At 35.1% G+C, this 25,658-nt stretch overlaps 3 protein-coding genes across 7 annotated transcripts in view; 1 reads left to right on the plus strand and 2 right to left on the minus strand.

Moving 5' to 3' along the window:
* Positions 1–13,635, minus strand: part of LOC128860109 (ATP-binding cassette subfamily G member 4) — a 37,124-nt gene extending 23,489 nt beyond the window's left edge. Inside the window, exons 1-3 of one of the 3 annotated variants that reach the window (XM_054097372.1) lie at positions 13,300–13,635; positions 12,405–13,173; positions 878–1,184 (exon numbers count right to left, since the gene is read on the minus strand). In XM_054097372.1, the coding sequence (XP_053953347.1) occupies positions 878–962 (85 nt within the window). In that variant the 5' untranslated portion in view covers positions 963–1,184; positions 12,405–13,173; positions 13,300–13,635. Of the gene's footprint in view, positions 1–877; positions 1,185–12,404 lie in introns of all 3 variants that reach the window. The other 2 variants (XM_054097374.1, XM_054097373.1) reach the window with 2 other exon arrangements.
* Positions 13,636–15,782: 2,147 nt separating this feature from the next.
* LOC128860113 (ribonucleases P/MRP protein subunit POP1) lies at positions 15,783–18,998 on the plus strand. Its single transcript, XM_054097378.1, has 4 exons — positions 15,783–16,820; positions 16,891–17,709; positions 17,787–18,310; positions 18,375–18,998. The coding sequence occupies exons 1-4, from the start codon at positions 15,926–15,928 to the stop codon at positions 18,714–18,716; spliced, it is 2,580 nt and encodes an 859-aa protein (XP_053953353.1). The 5' UTR covers positions 15,783–15,925; the 3' UTR covers positions 18,717–18,998.
* Positions 18,733–25,301, minus strand: LOC128860115 (acyl-protein thioesterase 1). Of its 3 annotated transcripts, none has more exons than XM_054097380.1 (7): positions 25,246–25,301; positions 24,433–24,959; positions 24,303–24,334; positions 21,752–22,139; positions 21,509–21,664; positions 21,419–21,436; positions 18,733–19,365 (listed from the first exon to the last, which is right to left on the minus strand). In XM_054097380.1, exons 2-7 carry the CDS (start codon positions 24,481–24,483, stop codon positions 19,285–19,287), a joined length of 726 nt encoding a protein of 241 aa, XP_053953355.1. In that variant the 5' UTR covers positions 24,484–24,959; positions 25,246–25,301; the 3' UTR covers positions 18,733–19,284. The 3 variants fall into 3 exon arrangements, with proteins under 3 accessions (XP_053953355.1, XP_053953357.1, XP_053953356.1); XM_054097382.1 differs by lacking the exon at positions 25,246–25,301 and adding an exon at positions 25,139–25,162; XM_054097381.1 differs by lacking the exon at positions 25,246–25,301 and adding an exon at positions 25,076–25,099.
* Positions 25,302–25,658: the final 357 nt, after the last annotated feature.

The following is a 25,658-nucleotide window of genomic DNA, read 5'->3' on the forward strand; positions in this document are numbered from 1 at the left end:
CACAGTGGGAAGTATTTATCGCGCATTAGATATAAAAAAAAATTAGTTCTATGATGGAACGGCAGACGGTTTTTCGATATTTCGAAAGTATAGTTCTTAAGAATATACTGTGAAATTTTCATGCGGAAATTCCCAATATTATAGCTTCTACAGCCCATTAACTAGGTAGAGAGCGGTACGCGCGCTCATTTTTGTATAAAAAAGAAGTTAAATAAAAAGCAATGAGGGCACCGTAAAATTCGGTTATCTATCTTCATCTCGGTCATCAATCTCCGTAAGTATTTCTCCGATTTCCTTGAAATTTTGGCACGGTATTTAGGAAGTATTTTGCGTTAAAAGGAAGTAAAAAACCAAAACTCCATATTTTGAAAATAAATCCATAAAATTCGTTTTAAAATTTCTATGCCTCAAGTTTCCCCAACTAACCATCTTTGGTTAAAGTCATCTATTTTCGGAAGCATTTCTCCGATTTCTTTGAAATGTTGGCACAGTATTTAGGAAGCATTGTGCTTTAGAAGAAAGTAAAAAAACAAAATTCCATGTTTTGAAAAAAACACATAAAATTCGTTTAAAGTTTGCCATGCTTCAAGTTTCCCCAACTCACCTTCATGATTTCGACCCATATGCTGTGGAAGACCTTCACAATCGAGAGAGGAATATTTTGTAGTTCAATACTAAAATACAGTCTAAATAAACATAATACTAATAACCAAGGCGTGTAATTATACTACTAATTAATATACTATATAGTTATTAACAATTTTACCACAGTGCAGACGATGGCCATAAGCAATTCTCAATTTCGTTCGCCCCTTCATTTTTACTAGTTTTCTATTAACTACTGCAATATGCAATTTGATGAAAAATAAATACTCACTGAAATGTTTGCGCTCCTTAACGGTGTAGTAAACATCTTGAAATTCGACATCTCTCGATGGCTTCAGACAGGCGGTGTCTTCCATTGCCGCTTCGATGTTTTCTTGTTTGTCTGCAGCTTGTGTGTGGGCAATTATTGGTTGTTGTTGTTGATTTTACTTATTAATTGGAATGCTACTTTTCTAACGCCGCATTTAACTTTTTCGTTTTAATTTTTTATCGCTCAATTTACCTTTTCGGTGGAACGTGTTGCGCGTTCAAAATGTTGCATTAGACAAGCAGTGTAGTGAAGTGTGAAGAAGCATGAACTGTAAAAGTGGAAAAATACGAAAACAAAGTAATTTAAGCTGCAATGCGATTGAATATAACGATTTACTGTCAATGTTAATATGAAGTGTTTTATCGTTGGGAGAATTTTAATATTAATGTTAAATTTATTTATGTACATTTACGCTGATTAGAGGTGATGCACAATTTTTAGTTATGCGCTATATTACGCAAAATCCATGAGTTGAAAGAAGGCAAAGATGAATTTTAATAACGCTTAATGACGCTTCATTTAGCTGGACTACAAAGCGTTTAATTGAATTATATGGACTATTGCGACTTCTTGCTCGAACGATAGTATTTTGTATGAAACATTAGCAATTAAAAGATAATAACAGTTTATAACGTTCAACATGTCAAAACGATTTGAGTTGTAAAACATTATTGCAAAAATCCATATATGTACGTAATCTATGTTCAAAAAGTAACCAGAATTTGTCAATTACGGTGTAATACCACTCAGAAATGAAACAAAATTCGCCACTTCTTTGCTCGCTAAGTTTAGGATCTGCTCGCTGGAGGAAAAATTTGCATGTGAAAGCACAAACAAAGTTACCAAGTTACCGCTAGCGCATTTGGTTATACCTCATTAAACTGGTATAACTCACTATTTTAATGGGTTAGGAATAAATTCATGGCGTTTTTATATTTTCTTTTATTTTACAACGATTTCTATGCTGTTTGACAGAGATGAATACTTACATTCGATAGAACTCTTTCTGCCCTACAAAACTATGTTAATTCTATTTTTGAGTTATTTATTTTTTATATTAGTTTTGAGACTTTGAAATTGAATTCCCAGGAGGCAAAAGTCAACATTTTCGACACCTGCCGGGACATTTGCGTCGTGTATGGAGAAGGTGTCATAGACGAGTCTACAGCACAGAAATAGTTTGTAAAGTTCAAAAATGGCGACTTTGACGTCGATGACACGTCCTGCGGCGGAACGCCTTCTGAATTCGACAAAGAGCGTCTTAAATCATTTTTGAAAGAGAACGGTCGCCAAACCAGTAGTAAATTGGTGAGAATATTAACTGGCATGAAACAATTCTCAATTACCTTTATTCAATGGGATTAACCCAAAATTTGGATGTCTTGGTGCCTCACGGGCTCAACGAGAAAACAAAGAATTGCTTCTCAGCATCTTGTTCGCCATCGAGTAATAAGACCCCGTGTTATACGGTACAGCGCTTTTTGTACCGAATCGTCACGAGAGATGAGAAATGGTGCCTATACATCAATATGAAGCAAAAAAAGGAGTGGGGGCTCCCGAAGATACACCAAGGCCGAGAGTCAAACCGGATCTTCATCCAAAGAAGATCATTATTTCTGTTTGGTGGGATTGAGAGGGCATTGTGCACTGAGAAAAGCTGGAAAAGAATGCCGTGGCCAACAAAGAGCCCTACATTGCCCAGCTATATCGCGAGATTAAGGTTAAGACCTGCTCGAAGACTTGCTCGACTGAGGCGTGAAGACCTCTTCGACTTGGTCAAACCATACTCCTTCATGTCAAAGCCAAGCCCTATAAGCAAATATATACGAAATATACGAGGAGCATACCCAAGTGGAAAAGAAATCTATATGTGACTGCAGCGAGAGCCAAGCTGTCGAGGCCTGTAAATCCAGGCTGAACTATGTCGGTAAACATACTTCTTTGGCCAGGAGCCCGTTCTGCCACTCTCTTCTGCAGCCATCAAAGCCAGTTTAGCAAACGGGTTACTCTAACCCACAAGCGAGCTTGGCAGGCTGCGAGAGGCTGCAGATGGACAAAACTGATGTTACCTGTCGTGTCCGACCGACTGTCGCAGTTCCTTTTGTCACTAAGCTGAGGGGACTGTAGGAGGCTGGTTGGACTGATGACGGACCACTTTCTATGGGCAAAGCACATGGAAAAGGTGGGCATCTCAGACAGTGCACTCTGCCCAGCATGTGGAGAGGAGGTTGAGACGGCGGACCACTTTCTATGCATCTGCCCCGCCTTCACTCGAATCAGGCTTGAGGTATTTGGCACTGATGTATTGAGAAGCGGTCACCTTGGCTCCTTGGCACCACAAGATCTACTCAGATTTCTTCGGAGGTCGGGTAGATTTAAAGAAAATTAAAAAGAAAACCCGAGTGTAGTACAATGGACTTAATTATGTCTGAGTCTGTCCCGACAAAAAAAAACTACCCAAATTATTTTTAATACCAAAATTCAGAATTTGGAAATTTTGATAAAGTTTTTTTTTTAATTTTTACGAGTTTTTTGAATTTCTGAAGTTTTGAGTTATGTGATTTTTGCACTTTATTTATATATAATATAATATATATAAAATACAAAAGTAATAGTTAAAAATGGATAGTTCTTCGCTCTATTATTATTTTGAACACAGATGTAGGCGTATTCTTTCGATTTTTTATTGTAATAAATCATCTTTTATATGTCCAAGCAACTCAGTAGCGCACAAGAAGCGTGTGATTCATGTATGGCTGTCATGTGTGGCACCTCATTAAATATGTGCAAATTTGAATAGACGTGTTTACATATAGTATTCGTAGCCGGTTGCCTTTACGGCTGTATATTTTTCTAGTTGAGGCATCGATAGCGTTGTAGCGGAAAAGTCTGAGGTCAGTATTGGGAAAAATTTAGTTGAGGTAATTTTTTTTTTTCTTACTTTTTTCTGCTTTGTCATTGCCTGTGTAAAAATTTTATACATTTTTGCGTAAGTTTCTTGTTTTCTGTATTTTGAATTTCGCTCAAAACGAGTTTGTTTCTTGTGTTTCCTTAGGAGTAATAATCGAACGATCTTATGAAACTCGCATGTATGCGTTGGCCATTTGATTAGTACCATAAATAGGCATTTAGCAGTTACGTAAGAGCACAATTTTACTTTCTGCATATGTTTAAACTGCCGGTAATTATGCAAAAAGTGGGCTCGCTTATTTTATGGGCTTGTGTTATTTTTGCAAAAGTGGAAAAATTCAATAGTCTTCATGATTTGAGGAAAGCATATTTTCAATTTAAATCAGTGACGTATGCAGGTATTTTGTATTATTTTTTTACATTTCATGTTTTTATTAATTTATGTCTCAATGCTTATGAAAATTACAATATTATTTTTCTTATTTTGTTATCTTACTCAGGTACGAGTTCTCAACTGCCTGCGGGTTCAAAATAACTTATGTATGTTTTTCTGTCTTATTGCGTTTTAGTTGACACTTTGTTTTTTTTTGTAGTAATGCGATGCTTACTAAAACAGCTGCGCTTATTCATAGTATATTACAAAGAACATATGCGCGCGTAAGTCGATACACTACGAGCATGAAATGCTTTTGATTTCTCTTTCAGTTCTTTCTTGCAGTTGGTTTGGTGTAGCAAATAAACAAAATCAAGCTTTAAGCATTTTTATCCAGAAATATTTACGCCTGCGTTTTATTTCGAAATATTGCACACACTACACCTGGCATTACAATATACAAGCCCTGCCGGAAAATTTAGCACGTGGTTAGTAACGAGCTATGAGCTTTCCGAGTTTTGGCAAAAATATGTTGTTGGCGATTCTACAGCCGGAGTCTGGCTTCCTTTATAACAAAGAGCTTAATTAATTATGCAGAATATGTAACGCTCTAAGACTGCCTAAAGATAGTTGTTGTAAAAAATTAAACGTTCTGTATAGATTTTTGGGGAATGATGCTGAAGCGACAGTTCTTGGTCGGATATAAATCTGGATCGTTCCAGTAGCGTATGACCGACTGTCTTGGAATATCTCTGTCTTTTTAGAATCTCTGAATTTATTGAGAGTAAAATCAGTAAGCGGTACAAAAGAAATTTTTTAAATTGTATCTCGAAAATTGTTTTTGAAATATATGTATAACATATATTTATAAGTTTCTTATAAGTTTTAAGCCATTTTTAAGTGTCTTTCAAGAACAAGATCACTAGGTTGCTATTACAAAAATTGTGTACACCACTGATGTCTCCTAAACCGAAAAAGTGAAATCATTGAAAAATGCATTTAATGCACAAATAAATAAAATTCTCATAGAAATCCTCAGAAATTACAATTTTTTAAATATTTAAGAATACGGGCAAATAATGAAAATAGATTTGACGCATGGGCTTTTAAAATATGGTATTTGAACTTAGTTCTTGTTTTTTTTGTATGCCTCACCACCCATATAAAACAAATCGGAACTTGTTGAAAAAATAAAAATTATTATATTTTATAATCTACGCCAAAATATTTCGGTAAAATATTAAGACTCACATGAGTTGGACCGATTTGAAAGTGCCTCAAAAAATCTCATTATTTTAATTTCGTTGATAAAAGTTTTAAACATTTTAATGCAGATCATTCTTAGTTTAAGGAAAAAATATTTTTAAAAACCATTTTCAATAAAAAAAGAATCGATTGTGAGAGGTGTTTTCAAAACGATCCAGCTCCCGTAAGTTCTAATATTTTGCTGGTTTTTGTTAGTTCCATTCAACAAAGAGCAAATTCTGTACATTTTTCTTTCATAAAGGAGAAGACGTAATTCAAATGCAAGAAATTGTGATGGTGTGCCGATACTGTAACAGTTTATTACGTGCAATTTTGGTTTATTTTATGTTAAAGAAAATGTCGATAAAATCAATGAAAAAATGAAATTGACCGGCATATTAGCAGTCGTAGCATCGCTCAAGAGCTAAACATCATAACCATAAATAGTTTTAATCCATTTGTGGAAAAATTTTACGCAAAAATAATGGATTTCTTTTCGCCCAAACAATTAGTTTAGTACATTTTATAATTCCGTTTGAAAGCTCGCACCACCCTAATGTACAAGTTGGCACCAAATTAATCATCAATATTTTGTGGACTAACTTTTTGACTAAATAAAACCAAATCAGCTTGAATGATGGATACCTTTGGAGCTTTACGTATATATATAATTGGCGCGTACACCCTTTTTGGGTGCTTGGAGGGACCTACAGTTTCAAGCCGACTCCGAACGGCAGATATTTTTATGAGAAGGTTTTTCATGGCAGAAATACACTCGGAGGTTTGCCATTGCCTGCCGAGGGGCGATCGCTATTAGAAATATGGTTTTCTTAATGTTGGTGTTTTACCAAGATTCGAACCGACGTTCTCTCTGTGAATTGCGAATGGTAGTCACGCCCCAACCCATTCGGCTACGGCTGCCGCCAAGTTCATAGGGTTAAATATTATGACGTACGACGCCATTAGCAAAAAAATTTAAATCTTCCGATAAGGTGATTAATTTTGCTCCACCCCGTATGTATGTATCTTTGCTATGAATATATAATATTGAATAACACAAATTAATAGTTTTATTATTCAGTAAAATAAGATAAATAAATTAGGTTAAATACTGTATATTGGGGAGTGATGGCATTAAAAATTGAGCCTATTTCGAGATAGGGCGCATTAAATTTCCAAATAGCCATTACTTGTATATTTAAATTCTCAGCTTATTTTGAAAAACTACAAACCAGATTATATTCGTGGTTAATTCCGCTCATAATTTTTGGCCTGAGTAAAGCCTCAATTGCCACGTAGGGTAAATGGTGAAATAGCCACCTATACACCGGCATATCGAAATAATTAAATATGAATATGAAATATCATTTTAAATTGAAAATGACGCACCTTGATTGCGTTGTTTTTTTTATATAATATTATAAAAAAGTGTTCAAGATTGATCTCTAGAAACTGTTTTTTTTGTGATCTCTCTCTATCGATTAGAGTTTACAAAACATGTTGGCAGCGTCACGGAAAATAACACTAAACGTAAATTATTGCCTCTTATGCGCATACATACTCGTACATATGTACGTAAGTGTTAAATACTAATATAAATATTATTACCACGCACGTGCTGAAGCATAAAAAGGTTAATATGTATAAAGAAATCATATGAAATCACGTCAAAAGAAACAAAACTTATTATGAAAAATCAAATAAAAGCAAATGATGGAATAATTAATGTTAGCAAGTAAAGTAAATGACTGTGCGCTATTCTGAAGACCGGCTTGGACAAGAAAATAAATATGTACATACATACATATGTACAATTTGATTTTAGAAAAAAATATTGGCGCTTGATTGATGTTAGCTTTTATTTGTATTTCCTACTGCTGGAAAGATTTCTAGAAGTTTCTCTAATTATTGGAGCACATGTGAAAAGATAAAATGCATATCATGCAAACAACAATATTTACATTTTTACATACATATATATATTCCCACATACATATATACTCGCACATACATACATATGTTAAACAGTTTAGGTTTATTAGAAAAATTCCAAGCCACAATCATGAGACGATTATGAATAAGGAAACTGAGCAGCAAGTACGGAATATTTTGTAAGAAAACGTACTCTTCAATACAGCTACAGCGAATTATTTTTTGCTAAATAATATCCGGCATACTTTTGTTGCAAACAAAAAGATTAGACGGGCAAACTCAGGCATAGGCATCGAGATCAGAAAAAAAATTACTTATAAATTGGTGCGCCAATTTGACTGCGATGTAGAAAAATTGGCTAAAATGGAGCAAATTTTCAATTTTTGACCTACAACTTATGCAGGTTTTTTTACAATCCGGTAGAATTCGACAATACTCTTTTTTATAAGCTCTATTAAACAAAATGATGTCTCACTTGGATTTCGCTGGACACAATTGCATCAAGATTTGATTGAAAGAAGTTTTCATCAAAATTCAAAATTTCAAAATTTTTTTGAAAATCGTTTTATTATATATTTCTTACAATATGCATAAATTAATAATTTTAAATGCCAGACCGAATCCTCAACTGCTAGTTGACTTGCTTCTCTAATGCAATTATTTATAATTATATTTCAAATAAATAAGAAAATAAACAAATTAAAAAAAATATATATTTTTCAAAAAAAAAAAAGAATTTTTTAAATGTCTTAAAAGCGTTTAATTGAAAGCGAAAGATAGAAGGTTTAATTAAGGCATTAATTTGATGGACAAAACTGATGTTACCTGTCATGTCCGACCGACTGTCCCAGTTTTTCCTGTCACTAAGCAGAGCGGACTGTAGGAGGCGGGTTGAACAGATGACGGGTAACTTTCTATGGCAAAGCACATGGAAAAGGTGGGCATCTCAGATAGTGCACTCCGTCCAGCATGTGGAGAGGAGGATGAGACGGCGACCACTTTCTAAGCGTCTGCCCAGTCTTCGTTCGAATCAGGCTTGAAGTCTTTGGCACTGATGTCTTAAAAAGCGACAACTTTGGCTCCTTAACCACAAGATCTAATCAGATTCTCTCGGAGGTCGGGTAGATTTAAAGAAAATTAAGAAGGAACCCGAGTGTAGTTCAATGGACTTAATTGAGTCTGAGTGCTGTACTTGCATGTCTGTCCCGACGAAAAAAAAACAAAAAAAAGTTTGATATCACATGTTTTGATCGGTTAATGGATTCTCCAAATATTGTAAATTTTATGATCTAATAAAAATAATAACTTCATGGCAGAAAAAGTTATTTGAATTTTCGGACTCGGCGAAAGATTTTTTTTACTTTGAAGAAATTGCTTAACACCTTTGCGAAAAAAATTGTCAAAAATCAACGACAATTTTGAGCAACTTGAAAGTAGTATTTAGTTCCACTAATATTGAATGGGCATCAAGATTTGACTTGAAGGGGAAATAATTAATGATGTCTTACAGTTCAGTCGTGTTAAAAGTCATTTTATAAAGTTTTCACGCTCTAATATAGGCGCTACCACGCACCACGATATACCGTTAATTCAATATAGAGCTCATGTGACAAAATATAAGATTAGAGATAAATGAATCCATTATTTTTGTGTAAAATTTTTGCGCAAATGGTTTAAAACTATAATATTTTAAAGCCGATCTTTAGCTCCTAGGCGATGCTACGACTACTAACATGCACCTGCTTCATAGCTGCCCCGCTCTCGCGGGACTAAGATTTAAGCATCTTGGTTTTCACTTCTTTTCTGCGCCTGCTAACATAGCAGGTCTTGATGAACTTCATCAGCAGCATAAAGCGGCTAACACAGCCGCAAATTAGTCACCGTTCATAGTCCACGCCCCACCCCTCTTCTTTTCGTCCTATCGTTTTCCTTCACCTCTTTACCCCCTTGCAATGGTATCACAAGGGATGAACCAAACTTCTTTCGTCCAAGTGAGCCCACTTTCTGGGCAACTATTACAATCTAACCTAACCTAACATGCCGGTCAACTTAGATTGTTTCTGTGCCTGAATGGAGTCGATGTAACCAAAATTGCACGTAATTAGCTGTACAGTATCGGTACCATAAACATCCAAGGCGAAATCTATCATTCTTGATAAACACCATTCACAATTTCAGCGGCCTGGCTTGTATTTTCGCCTTTGTCAAAGAAAAACTGTAAAATGTAACGAATTTTCTCTGTGTTCACCGCCATTGTTAGCTCCTGTAACTAACAACTGAATGGAACAAACAAAAAACAGCAAAAGAATTTTTTTAGTGTGAAATGTCACCTTGACAACAAGCATCAACTTTAAATTGTTTGGTCGATACTTCACGATAATAATGTATTCCTTTTTCCCGAAACTAGTAATCCAACAACCTCTAGCGACTCATTTTTTCTAGCTTCTATATGCAATATTCAACTTCATATATGCAACTATCAATTACTTTGTATTTAAACGAAAATGCATCATAAATCCAGTTTCCGAAATGTCTCGAATACAGCGCCATATTTTCAAACTTTCGCCCAACCAATATAAATGCAATATTAAATAAATCGGAAGTACGACTTTTAAAATTTCATTATGCCAGCGCAGCTAGGCGCTACAAAATAGCCAGTAATATGCCGTTGAAAATGCGTCAACTTGTGAGTGAAAATCCCATTTCAAATATTAGCCGAACAAAATGAACTCTTCTACTTACTTATATAACATAGGTATAAAAGCTTCTTACTGATGAGATATCTGATTTTTAAATAAAAAATTCAAATTTTTGAAAAAAAAAATACTATTTTATCAAAACAATAAAATTTATAATTTTGCAGAGCTATTGTAGGTGTCATTGCACAACTATTGTTCGCTTAAGAGCATTTATTTAGATAGAAGATTATTTAGTTTTAGAATCATAGGCACATTTTTCACATTTATTTATGCATACAGGTATGTATAAATATCATACGAGTACATACATAGATTAGTGACTTGCACGCTTGCATTTGTCCAACTTCCTTCCATTAACCTCCACATGTTTTTGCATAATCATGTATGATATCTGCACATGTATGTATGTATGCATCTTTATTTAATTTTAATTGCTACACAGCAAATTGAGCATTTTAGAGTTAACTGCCAGCTCTCCCCATATGTTAAGTAGATCTTAAGTACATACATACAGATATATTTAACATATGAGGAGAGCTGGCAGTTGACTCTGAAATGCTCAAATACTAATATTTGTATACACATGCATACATGTATGTAGATGTCAGATGCCGCAGTCATTAATTGAACCGTTAAAATATCTAACATTATCTTTTACATCTGTGTAAAGAAGTTAAACTAATTATTGGAAATTACAGCACCCGCAATTACGTACAGGCTGTGTAATCGATATTAAAAAATCTTCAAGGTTATATGCACAATTGCAAAAAACAAAAAATTAAGAAGTACCTATGCATGATTTGCGAATTTTACCATAAATCGTGATGCATGGTAATTAACGTGTGTATGATAAAATTAAATTTGTGATACGTGAACCTTCTAATTGTTTTCCGTGTAAACAAAAAACATGAACAACAACTCACGATCGTGCAAGAATAAAGTTAAAGGCAACAACAGCTTACTTTGCACATTTTTAGGGTTAAGGTTTGAGCTAAATATGCTGACAGTAGCAATTGGAGCACTGTAGAAATCTGGAAAGTGAGTAAGTGAGTTAAATCACTTTTATGTGGTTAGTAATGTCAGTTGAATAGACAAAGTTTAGCGTAGCTTAAATCCAATTAACCTTACCTAACCTAGCCTTCCTCATTTAGGAGTACAAATTTAGAAGTAAGCAGTGGGAAAAGAGAGGATGACTAATGAACTTTTTAAAAGACCGAGTTTTTCAATGAATTCGTGTTTGCCGAAAAAATAGCGCTTATTTGAAGCAACATAACCGACGAAAGCATCGCCAGTCGGTTCGTCCCCCGACAGTCGGTTGTACGTTTCTGGAACGACCCGGATTTACTATATATTCGGCCAAGGACTGTCACTTCAGCAGCACTCCCCCGTTGCTGCTACAACAACAACGAAAGTATCTACTTTTACATTACTGTTTTCCAAGAAAACTTTTTACTGCATCAATGGCAAAATAGCAAATAGTAAATAATCCAATACGCCGTAGTAGCCGAATAGGTTGGTACGTGACTATCATGCGGAAGTACGTAGGTTCGAATCTCCGTGCATAAAACACCAAAATGAAAAAGTTTTTTTCTCATAGCGGTCGTCCCTCGGCAGGCAATGGGAAACCTCCGAGTGTATTTCTGCCATGAAAAGGCTCATCATTAAAAATATCTTGCGTTCGAAGTTGGCTTAAAACTGTAGGTCCCTCCATTTGTGGAACCACTTCAAAACGCACGCCACAAGTAGGAGGAGGAACTCTGTCAAATACCAAAAACGTGTGTAAGCGTCATTTATACTTATATAAAAATATATATGTAAATAATCCAATCACTGTAGTAGTAATCACTTGGTTGTTGCAAGAAATTTCAAGAAAAATTGGGAATCAAATACTAAGTGGCGCAAAATTAATCCCCCTATTGGAAGATTTATAATTTTTGCGATTAATTTTGTGAATGAGTGGATGATTAATTTTGTGCCACCTTGTACATTGTTTATAACAAGTAGAAAATGAGTCGGAGTACGTTAACTATTTACATGAAAACCGTCTCATTTTAAATTACAAAAATCGTTAATTAACAAAATAAATACGAAAATAAATACGCGAGCAATAGCCTTTTTATTTCTTTCTTTTTTTTGTAATTTTTTCTAAGTCGATATATCCATTACGTTGAAATTGGAAAGACACATTGATCACAGTATAAATTCACCAGCACTGCCATAAAAAATCGCATTACGTTTAACAAATATATATACTCGTATATTATTAGGGTTTATAAAAATATATTTATATTTTAATCAATAAATTTTCATATGTTATATTGGCACTTACTTTCTCACAAGCGAAGCTTCAAGTAGTATTCTCGTATCACTTTATATTTTATACTGGATCTCACATAAAATCGTAGCCGGTTTAAATTTCAGCAGTGGAAGTTTGGCGCTTGTTTACTGACGATTTATATGTACTTATTTTAATTTTTATTACTTGTATTTTAAATATTTCTCACTTTTTTATCGGAGCATTGCCAGATGACGCAGCCAATTTTAGTTGTTTTTTCTCCAGCGAAAAAAGCGCAAATTTAAAGAATGAAAAAGCAGACCCACACACTGAGCAGATACCATTTGTTCATCAAATACTTTGAACTTTGCTAAATTTATTTTTGGTCAACTGGTTCTTTGCAAAATTCCTAATATGCGCTCATTTAAACTATTTGCAATTTAATTTGAATTAAGAAATTGAAGTCAATATTTTAGCGCATTTAATTTGCTATTAACTTACTTTCAAGCTTTAAATGGGATTTGTGTGGCCATTAACGACTTTGCTTTGGTCTAAAAATATTTGGTCCTATTTATAATTAGCACCACTTTATGGTTTTTTAATTTAGAATGACATTTAGTACTACTCTGCATACGGCAATTATAATATTTTTTTTATTCTCAAATAACCAGAATTCTAATGATTTGTAATTTCCTTAATTAATCTATCTATATTATTCAATAGCACTTATCGATGAATACATACATAGATATTTTGTTTTCATCTAAAGAATTTTCTTTCACAATTTACTAATGTTTCTTTATTTTATCGCCAGCTTGATACACTGCAATAAAAAATTCATTAAAACCTTGTGTGCACTCTACTTCGTTAAATTGTAAATGCAGCAGTTCATTTGAATTTGAATACTTTGAACAAATTTGCAAATCAAAAATAACACCAAACACTTTACACGTCTCGAATTGTTGTTTCTTTCTATTGTTTTTTTTTTTTTTATTTTGTTCTCCTCGATGGCAGCAAAAAAAGAATTGTAAGAAAAACGAAAGGGTTCGACTATGTCGTATACTCGTATGTTTGATTGAGTGTTCTGTGGCTTGTTTAGAAGCTTGCGCGTCGTGTAATCGCTTCACTGTGAAGCACAAATGCGAATGAATCGAAACGAAGTTGGAGCTCACCACCAAAAGTCGGTGCAGCGCCCCACAATAGTCAACAATAACAAGCAGCATCGTTGAATTTAGCATTGCTGTTGTGGCTGCTACTGTAACTGTTCCGAACAGGAAACCGCCGTGCTTAGTTGCTGCGCGTTGGGAGCAGCAACTCGTACAAACAGCAGCTACAGCAACAATTGCTCTGTTTTCATTTTTATTTTTTTTATTTGTTGTGTTGTTGTTACCTGCTTAAGCGAATGTGCAAAGCAAAATAAACATGAATAATAAAGTAGAAATATATATGTTTATGATGTAGATGTATTTGTATGTGCGTAAGTAAGGGAATATTAATAATGTACATGGGGCGCGCACAAAATCAAAAAATTAAATTTCAAAAACACGACAGCTATGACAAGTAAGGAAATAATTTAAATATTAAAAAAATGTGTGTATAGGGCAAAATTCATCAATTGACGGCGGTTATTTTATGTCGCATATTATTAGCTTTTAATATATTTAACGTTTTTATTTTACTTTAGGGCAACTTTAATATAAATTGTATTACTACTTAAATCTACCGACCTGGATTTATATCCGACCAAAGACTGTCACTCCAGCAAAATTGAGAGTGTTTATGCTGCTGCACAACAACAGGCATTGACAGACCTGCTGATGTATTTTCGCATTAAAAAAACTTCTAGCAAAAAGCGTCTACTGTTCCGAGACAATATAAAAATGTAGGACCCTCAATTAAGACGCACTCAACAATTCGAAGCTTAATATCGGTAAAATACTTAAAGTATAAAGTGCGTGACTACCACTCGGAATTCGGAGAGAATCTCCGTGAAACACCAAAATGAAAAAAAAGTTTTTTCTAATAGCAGTCGCCTCGTGGCAAGCAATCTCAAACCTCCGACTGTATATCTATCATGAAAAAGCTCCTCATAAAACAAATCAATTTCCGTTCGGAGCCGGCTTAAAACTGTAGGTCCCTCCATTTGTAAAACAACATTAATAAATTAATCAAAGTAAATTTAAACTTATAATTAACTAGTTTTAATTGTAATGAGTGAAAGAAAAAGATAAGATTTCTTATAATTTACAGAGGAAGATTATTAGATAATACTAAGAATTTAGTTCAAGAATTCATTTAGAACCAATTTGAAGTGGTTCTTTGTGGGAGAAAAATCCAGGCCAGTATGATTTGAAAGCGAATTAAATTCTCCCAGAGTTCTAGAGATCGAAGCATGGGAAGCATAATTAGCTCTTACCATCGCTAACCAGAAAAAAATCATGATCCCTAAACTTCGCTGAGGAAGATTGAAATAGATTTTCTCGAGTAGCAATGGGGAGTCAATGACCCCATTTATCAAATCGAAAAGGAAAGGAAATGGAACGAATACTCCTTCTAATATCTAGCGATTTTAGTTTAATGAGCAAGCACACACTTTCATGGGATGGAATTGGATCAGTGAAACTAAAGGAACGCAAAGCATAACGCACAAAAGCTTTCTGGATACGTTCAAGCCTACTAATATGACAAGCATATATATATATTATATATATATATAATTGGCGCGTACACCCTTTTTGTGTGTTTGGCCGAAGCTCCTCCTCCTATTTGTGGTGGGCGTCTTGATGTTGCTCCACAAGTTTCAAGCCGATTCCGAACGGCAGATATTTTTATGAGGAGCTTTTTCATGGCAGAAATACACTCGGAGGTTTGCCATTGCCTGCCGAGGGGCGACCGCTATTAGAAAAAACCTTTCCTGCATTTTGGTCTTTCAAGAGAGATTCGAACCAACGTTCTCTCTCTGAAATCCGAATGGTAGTCACGCACCTACCATTCGGCTACAGCGGCCGCCATAATATGTATACATACATATACATTTAGTATATAAAGAATGTCTGCATTCTATGCGTCTATAATTCTCCATATAAAAAAAAAATGTGAATTTATTTTATGTAAAAAATATACGGAAAAAATCAACGGAATTTTTCGTCAATTCAAACTTGCACTTTATTGAACTAAAATTTGATGAGCTATGGAACTACATACTAAAAATCTTTTTAGAAATTCTAATTTAAAACCGTGGAATTGAAATGAAAAGTTTATAGTAGAATTTTTCTGATTTTGCATATAATTTGAAAATCGGGTCTTAAAAACCCAATGCCAAATATAATAGTAGGCCATGAAACTTTTTCATAAATTTTGCACACATTTGTTAAATCCCTAACTCGCTTTTTTGAGTCATAGTAGACGCCCTGCTTTTAGCTGCAATATTTACAAAGTTTTACAACTTTGTTATTCACGCACGTGTAGGAAAGAATTTTGACGTTATTTGAATATTATACGTTGTGCTTATTTCCAGTTATTTCAGATCTAAATTGTTGTAAATGAATTATATATTGTGATAAAGGGTGTAAAACATGACCTCTAACAAACTGGAATATGATTCGGCGTTGGGTGGATCCGTGAGTTTGCCTACACATGTGCAAACATATCGTTATGCCGCCAATGTTGTGCAGGAGATACGCCAGCTTATTGATGAAGTACGTAATCCTGTCAGTCGCAAGTTGGTCTTCCAAACTTTGCCCAAACATATGCGTCGTCGTGCCATGTCGCACCACCCTAAGCGGTTGCCACGCAAATATCGTGCCGCTCATCGCTCTCAAATGTCTAAAGCTGGCAAGCCACAGCAGACGAAACGTCCTTCCCGTAAACATCGTCGCCGTCCAAGCAATCTATTGCGTGATTATTTAAGACGACAACGTCGACAAGTTTGGTTGGAAACACACATTTGGCATGCAAAACGTTTTCACATGGTCGAACGCTGGGGCTACCGCCTGCCGCAAGCAAGCTGTGACAAAACATACAGAGCGTGCTATCGGGCCTCAGCGGAACACTGTTTACTGCAAGATATATCATTTTTTGCATGCATTGAATTGAAAGGAAAAGTGACGGATTTAAGTGCAGGATTTAGTAGGTTAACAAGTCCCAAATGCGGGTTTAGTATCGCTGCAAAAACATATACCACCGGTCGAAGAGAAGGTAGTATCGACTTATTTAGAGACGGCAAATATCCAGAGTATGCACTAGGGCGTGCTTGTTTTATGTGGCGACCACTCGACAGTGATGATACGGCGAATTCCGAAGAAATATCACGTACCCTGTGGGTGTGGATTCATCCAAGCGCATATCCTGCTTTGCTGGAAGAATTAATAAAAGTTTTCCAACTAATTTCGGTAAATAGTATCCAAGTGCATATTAAACCAGACGAACCTTCGGACGATGAGTGCATTGATGTGCAAAAGAAAGATAAATGTAATGCAAATTAAATTGATTTCCTTTTTATTTGTGTATACCTATTTATAATATATATATTTTTTTTCAGCTTCGAAACCTTTAAAACCGAAAGAACAGCGGCGTTTGCAATTCATGACAAAAAGTTTGGCTTTTGAGCGCATCAAGCGATATAGAAATGAAAAATCATGCATAGAACTCAACGATTTGAAAGATGCAATAAACCGTTTCCGTCTCACCGGCCACCTAGCCCAAAGCGTGCTCGTACAGGCTTTCAAACCAAAGCAAATCAACGAAAACACAACAACTACTTGGCTACATAAGTTGTTCGAAGAAAATACTCATTCCAAAAGCACACATGAAAGTCAATCGGAATTTTGGGAGAATTGTAGTGAGTTAAGTTCACCTGGTGAACTACTTTCGAATATGATTCTAGCACTAAATATAGAGGACCCACGGTTGAATCGACCTAAAAAACGAACAAAAGCGTTGCCAGCTCAACCTTTAAATCCTACCGGTCTAGATTTCCTGTTAAATGTAAAAAATAATTTAGGACAAAGTGTTCTATGGAATAGTGAAGTGCGGGACGAACTATGCAAGAGCATGATAGTACCCAGTGAGTACAGTAAGCTGCGGGCCAAGCATGCGGCAGTACCAGGCGCACGTTGTCAATTCGAAGAAGAAATGCAAGCAGTGCCAGTGATACTAATCCAACGGCCTGGTTCACAGCTCGCGCAGTATAAACGTCTGTGTTACGGCTGTGGCTGGGATGTGATTGCGCCGGCTGGTTATGGAATGTCCATTTGGCTATCACTCATCATGTGGGGCGCTAAACCAGGTGGACTAAGAGAGTTCGAAACTGTCGCGCGTGAGATGGGTACAGAAGAATATTTGCCAGACACTGTGGCTGGTGGGTAATCATATAAGTTTATACAAAGTGATATATTTACTAAAACTAGTTTTTACGCTTATTAAAAACGAAAATAGGGCGTGTACTTGCTACCACACGTCATCAAGAGCTGCGCGCCAAATATTTCCGAAAGCCGCCCAATAAACGTCACAACTATCAAAAATTGGCTATAGTGAGTCCATTTCGTGCACCATTTCCCGAATTAGTACGTGATTGGACCACTGATGCCCTACAAAAGTGCAGCGCACCAAGTGCCTTTCATATACTACGTGACCGTGCGTTACTACAGCAGTTGTTGTTACACATACAAGGAAAGTTAAAAGTATATCCCGAAGGAATTCCAGAAAATTGCCTGATACAATTGCAACTACGAATGAAAGCACGGGGTAATTTGGAGGACTTCTCGTTGATTTGCCTGCCAACACGCGGTGATTTTAAACGAAATCTTCGTCAGATTAAAAATGAAAATCACGATCCTGTCTTTACCGAGCCACTAGCAACAGATAAGTCCGAGTGCGTTCGCAAAAATTTAAGACAAATGCATAAAAAGCTATTGAAACGTTTACGAGCACGACGTGTACGCGAAAAACGTAAACGGCAGGTGAGTTTGTTATAAAAAAATGTTATTATTGAAATCAATTTCAATGTATGTTATTTCGCCACAGGAGACAAGCAATACGCGCGTGTATATTAGTCCAGCCAACACAGCCACACGCGTTGCCGAGCAATTTCAGCGCATGTGCAAACTTTGGTTGCCCGAGGGACATAAAGAACTGTACAGCGTGCGCAACCAATGCCAACGTGAAGTATTCGGCTATGCGCCAACGGCTCATTTCAGTTATACCGAGGCAACGGTATGCGCGATAGGCTACGTCACACCGGCGGGCTTAAAGAAATTACTCCAGTTATGTTGTCAGACAAATGTGCGCCAACCGATGTGTCTCATGCGTAGTCCAAAAAGCCGTCATTATAGATTTGCGTGTTTTAAATTAAATTTGAATGTTTAAATGATAGATTTGAAGCTAAGTTTTGTATTTAAGTATTGCATTAATGTCTTTTATTAATTGCATTTTATCAGTTTTCATTTTTTAACTTCATTCACTTCATAATTTGCTACTTGTGTAATAGTAATAATAATATAGTTCAGTCACGCTACACTACACGCTAAGGGTATATGTTTTCTGTTTAACATCTTTAACAGCCGATAAATTCAGCTACATACTTCTGACCATTTCTAATGATATTCAAATAAAATACGTTGCGCCTGATGTAATATAGTGCAAAACTTATTAATATTGTTAAGGATTTTTAGTATGCGTGCTAGTAAAAACACGCGGAACTACTTTTTAAGAATTTGAAGTACCATAGAAGCTAATTTTTATTCTTCGTTATTGATTAAACTACTCGAAAAAAATGAATTTTCGAGTTGCTTGAGTTGCTGCTTGTTGTTTACTTTTTAGTATTAGTTTAATGTTCATGAGTTAGTGGCGTTTTTGTTGCATTAATAAAAATGTGTTTGTGCCTCATACATCATCATTATCATCACAATCATCATGAAAAATCAAAGATTTGCTACTATGATATTAGACAGCATTGCGCTGTGGCATTTCCGCTGACATCCACCCCTGAAGTTTTGCTGTTTCTACTGTCACCAGTCTGCAAATATACATGAAGATACAAGTGATGTACTCAAAATGGACAACAAAAGAAATTAACGAGACATTATTAAACAGTATTTATGAGCAAGAAAAATTCAATGAAAAAAAAAAATGTATATTATAAAACACAAATAAGATGAGTCATTTAATGAACAAAAAACCAAAGCCGTTCACATGAATTAAAGTTACTGTTGTTTCACAATTTCAATTTATGTAAATATGTAAGATTAACAAACCCAATTTAAATGAACCATAAATATACTCATTGAATAAAAAATGCTTCGAATTTCAGTAAATTTATGTATTTTCTTTATTTTAACAAATTATTGTGTAGCTTTAGAAATGTGTTTTGAATGAGAAAAATATTGAAAATGTTAAATCAAATATATTATTACATTGATGTGCAATTTATAAAGTAGTCCTGCATGCCTAAATTAATTCAAAGCCAACAATTTTGGGGAATATTTTAGGTTGCTATAACAACAAAGTTTTTGTTCCGCCAACAAGCGATTCTATCGTACTTGCCCGATATGGACCATTCCTTAAAATATTGTGGGGACCATTTATATGTATGCTTTTACCGTAACTGTACATTTCTACTCTCTTAACTTTCTTCGTCTACATTACCGGAACGACACGACGAATATAACTTCAACAGCAAGCCATCATAAAAATGTTTAGTTGTCAGTTATTTACCTGTCAGTTATTTACCTACTTTTGAAGTGATATTCTAAAATGCAAGCTGAATGCAGCATTACAAATTTTGAGGGCAAAATACTTTTTATGGGGATTGTTTTTCGAAAAGCAATACTCCTGGAATGTCCGTCATTAGCCAGACGTAAAGTCATAACGTGCGAGTAGCAAGCACGAGTTTGCGGGTATGGAGTTGTTGTAACAGTTTACTACGGTAGTATTTCTCATTAAAATAGAACTATGAAGGTTATCCAAAAATGCCAATATATCAGTTAATAAAGCGGTCATGAGACCGCTAGTTGACTTGAAAAGTTGATTTTCCAAATAACTGTACTAGTAGTCGGCCAATTAAGTCGACTTTGACACTCATTTTGTTTATATATTATAATCGGGCAGGTACTGTAATTCATTTGCGTGTGAATTTCATTGCAAAGGCGACAAAACTCCACTGAATTTCGTTGTAAAGGCGCCAATTTTCAATAAAATTCACTGATTTTCAACGCAAATGCGAAAATGCGACAATTTTAATGAAATTCACTCGGTAGTGAATTACAGAGTCTGCCCGCATAATGTAGAAACTTTTCGACAACAAAAACGAAAAAGCTATCATATACATACATACATACATTTCACGAAACCAACTCTTTTTCTCATCCCGAAAGTATGTTAGTCAATTTATTTACAGCTGAAAGCTACACCTTTTTTCATGTATATTTCACATGGGTGCTTAACTTAATCGTTTTTTGTGTTAAATATTTTTATATGTACTCATGGACGACTTTTAATTTTCAAATAATTTCTATTTTGCTCCAGTTTTTTTTTATTAAATACTTTATTGCCAAGCAAAAAATAAAAATAATGCATTTGCGTTCAATTCTTGATTTCATTTATAATCAAAGCGAAAGTTAATGCAATCAACTTGTCAACCAATCTAAAAATAGTTAATGTATGTAGTTGCCTTCATTAAAGAGTGTATTTTCGTTGCAAGTAAAGAACTTAAAAATTGTAAGCAAGTAAAACTGTTTATAGGTGTTTAAACAGATTAAAAAAATTACGTATATTACTTGTAGTAACAGTTAAGTAACATGTTTTTTTCTGTAAATTTTGGCATATGTATTATAGAATGCATCTAATTATTATTTTTTTGTATTTGTTGAATCGACTTCTATATAAACAATGTAACCTTAATTTCTGAATAACTCAGTTTTAATTCAGTTTTGCCAGATTAGCTTTTAGCGCCAAAAATATTTATATGCAAGTGCGCATACGTACGCACTAAACTATGCACACTAAATTTAAGTTCATTTTTTCTTTACTGGTGTATTTTAATGTTATTTTATTTTTGCAATTTAATTTACCCAGGAAGCCAGTACATCCTATTAGCAGAAAAAGAAAAAAAAAATTTAGTAAATCAAATTTATATTGCATGCAAATTGAAATTCCCTTACCCGCACATCGTCCATTTCATCATCGGATGAGGAATGCGATAGCCCATTGTATGTCTTAAATGTAACATTCTTCATGAATGTCTTAAGTAAACTAGCACTTAATTGACCAAATTTGTATGGTACAACAGGATCAAAGTCTCCATGCGCTTGGAAAATCTATAAATGAATACAAGTAATTTTAGTTCAACACAAACCAATGCATATGAATATGCATTCATTCTTCTCTTCTTCTTCGTCACTTACTGGTATATCATCGGCGTTTGTTTTTATGCCCGGGAATTGCTTGTGTAATGGCAACCAGCAGGAAAGCGCCACGATGCCAGCTAGAGGTTGATTATATGTTAACGCTGTGTACAGTGCTAGCGCACCTCCTTGTGAGAAGCCACCAAGCACAATGCGATTCGATGCTATACCCTTATTTACCTCATCATCAATCATTGCTTTTATATTTTGAGCAGCATTTTTAATACCGTCCTCATCCTCGGGACCCGATATATCGAGCGTACGTAAATCAAACCAAGAAGGCATGCGAAAACCAGCATTTAATGACACCGGAATTGTGGGAGCTGTTGGGCAGATGACTTTCATGCTGGGCGGGCGTATCATTGCCAACGCTGAACTCCATCCATGGCTGCATGGAGATGGGGGAAAATTGAATGAATATTTATAGTTCACATTATGCACTTAAATGAAAGCAAAACAAATGATATTACAGAACTTAAGTTATATTAGTAGTACAATGGCTTGGGCTTGTCCAACCCCCCACAAATGTAATCTCAGTTATATTATATAGAATAGCTATTGGCCGTCTATGCATTACTGTAAGAATGGAAATAATTTCAGGAAAAAACAGCTGCGGAAGAAAATAGCTGCGCCTCGGATTTTGAATTACACCGTTGGTCAACTTACGATTTAACTTAATATGCATATGAGCGATAACGTGGGGTACGGTACATTCCGGTAAAGTAGAGCCGGCTGCCAGGGAATATGTGGCTAACTGGGGTCGTTCTCGAACTAGTAGTTGAAAGCGTTTTTGGTTATTAAACGTAGACTGGCACCATTCCGCAACGGGCTAGTCTTGCTCTAGTTCTCATAAAGCATACTTTACTGTAGGCAATATAAGTTTGCTATCCTTTTGTTTTCACACATTCGCAATTGCATCACAAACGTAAATAATTTGATTTCATTACGAACCAGTATTTGGTTTCTGATAAAGGAGGCCAAGCGCAACATACAAAAGGGTACTTAAATACGCTTATGTCGATGGCATATACAGGGTGGATGGAATACCTGCTATAAAGGGTTATTAATTTGCGGATATTAAATGAAAATGTTATTTTAACATTGGCTTTGCTAAATGCAGCTTAAACACAGCTCACCTCTTAAAAAAAGTTATTTTAACGATTCACTAGACAGGGCTAGTTTGCTGGAGCGGCAGCAGGAAAACCCCCTGTCATTTCGGTAACGTAGAACCGGCTGCCATGGGAATAAATAAACTCTTTTAGAACTGTTAACACCTTTTGAAATCAGTAATAAAAGGTATTGAACGCAACCATTATCATCTTCCACATATGCGTTAAAATAGCAAAAACTAACCTCTTCAAACTATTCGCCAAATAATTGATACCCTATTTTAAAAATGATTAAAGTTCTATCAAACTGTGATTACTAAATGATCGGAGTTTGGAATGGTATTGCATAAAGCAGCGAGCCTTTTAAATATATAATTATTAAGGGAAAAAATTGAGTCACAAATTGACCTTTGATTTGGGTATGAATAGAGCTGATAAGAAACCTAATAGTTGTGCTACTTGCCTATATAAAAGCTTTTGTGTTGATTGTTAATATAAAAGTGGAATATGTTCCGTTACTTCCGGTACAAAATACGATGCAAATGAAGATTTGCATCTACCGTATTTGCATTTACAACTACAGGGTGGGCCATATAGCGTTTGCTTTTTGAACCACCTATTTTTTTGAGAATGGTAACACAAATGATATGTCAAATGTGTTCATAATTTACTTAAAGGTTTGACATTTACGAAATGGGACGCTATACGCTTGAACAAAATTGGGAAATATTAAAAACCTATTTCCAAAGTGGTGAGTCTTCTTCTTCTTCCGCGGTTACAGTAAATGGCGAGCGTTACCGTGACATGCTCAACGAGTTTTTGTTTCCAAAAATTGAAGAGGATGACATGGACGACATTTGGTTTCAACAGGACGGTGCAACTTGTCACACTGCCAAAGTTACACTCGAACTTTTGGCTACCGTTTTTGAATTCCGATACAAATTGGCCGCCTCGGAGCTGTGATTTAAGCCCGTTGGACTATTTTTTGTGGGGAGCCGTTAAAGACAAATGCTATGCGAACCATCCAGAGACGATTGATGCTTTAAAACACGAAATCGAAGTTGCCATTCATGAAAAAATTGGGTTGATCGAATGGCCTAATGTAAAGACAGTCGTGGCAGTCATTTGAACGATATTATTTTTCATTCATAAATGACAATGTTCAATCTTCAAAATAAAAAAGAAAATTTCAAAAAATATTGAATATTTTTTTTTTATAGCCGATTCAAAAAGCAAATTTTACATGGCCCACCCTATGCATAATGCAATCCATTACATTACGTTGACCTTTACACAACACATAATAAGGTTGAAAGCATCATTAAGAACACTGAATAAATACAGAACATTTACAAAGAACGTAATCTGTGTATGAACATAACGTCCATATAACTATTAACAAAAATCAAAGGTATGAATTTACACAATTGTTATTAACATACCCGGTATCCCCCAAGCCGTGCATGAAGATGAGCTGCAAAGTCCGAAACAATTAAATATAAACAAACAAAATGTTGGTAATCTTTCACACATGAATGTAGTCTTATAAATATAATTATAAAATTCACTCACCGTTGAAGTTTGTTTGGCTGTTGCCTCAATTATCACTGGTGCAATAGACATGCTGTTGCTCTCCGTTAACCACAATAATAGCCAACTAACTGATAATACAAGTAAAAGTGCTGTTAACAAATATTCTGTTACTAATAAGAATATTTGTTTCCCTGCTCCCTGTCGCTGATTGTACACTTTAGAACTAATTTGCTTACACTGATATTGACACTTTACTCCCACTATGTGTGACGACGGTAAGATTAAGTGTACGAATTGTATAAGATTGTATGCATATGCATTCAGGTACAATTCAATTCAATTAATTTTAATGCAAACATCAATTCATTCCACACAAAACTGTAGCAACAATAGTAGCTTTCGCGTATGTGGATGTGAGCTGCAAAGATCCTTGGGAGCGACGCGTCTACAGCTTGAATATATGGAATTTACAAAATCTTTTGTGTGAGTGCACCTGGCTCTGCCGTTGGACAACTAAACATTTATATGAAGATGGTTTTCCAAAGTTTGCCAGTAGCACTGAAAATCTGCAATAATAAAAGTAGTTTACACATCAGAACATATACATACATATGTCAATTAACTAATAATATTTTTGAAGTGTTATGGAATATTAAAGTGAGACGTATGTAAGTAAAAGCACAGGTTATTGATTTTATTTTGGGGGGCGGTACAAGGCGCTAAGCATGACCGCGGCCAAACGCACGTAATATAACACTGCTACGCGAAACAAAACTTTAATACATTTCCTAATTTTATATTATAATTTGTAATTGAAAACTGGTTGTGCCACAAATTTAAACTTTCGTTTACCAAGTCTCATTAGTTTTCCTTCTACAAATGCCGAAAATTCCTCTTACGACAACAGCAAACCATAGATGACTAGATGTGAAACTCTTTTTCTCGTGAGAGCGCTGAAAAATGTGAATTTTTTATAACATTTTCCAATATTGCCACACCGGTAGAAACATGAATTGGGTATTTTTGAACCAAAGGTCTGGAATTTTTAGTTTCCATACCACCATTGAGGTTAGTATTTAGTGTGCGGTTGCCCAATAGCCTTATATCACTCGTAACCCCCAACATATACTAAAAATAAGCACAATCCGTATGAAATATGTACATAAATAAGCAAAAAATTTAAAAATTTATATGTAAATGAAATTATTTAAAACTGATATACATAAGTAATTTAATAATAATAAAGTTATGAACCCGAAAAACAT

This window comes from Anastrepha ludens, chromosome 4 (genome assembly GCF_028408465.1).
Source record: "Anastrepha ludens isolate Willacy chromosome 4, idAnaLude1.1, whole genome shotgun sequence".
NCBI lineage: Eukaryota > Metazoa > Arthropoda > Insecta > Diptera > Tephritidae > Anastrepha > Anastrepha ludens.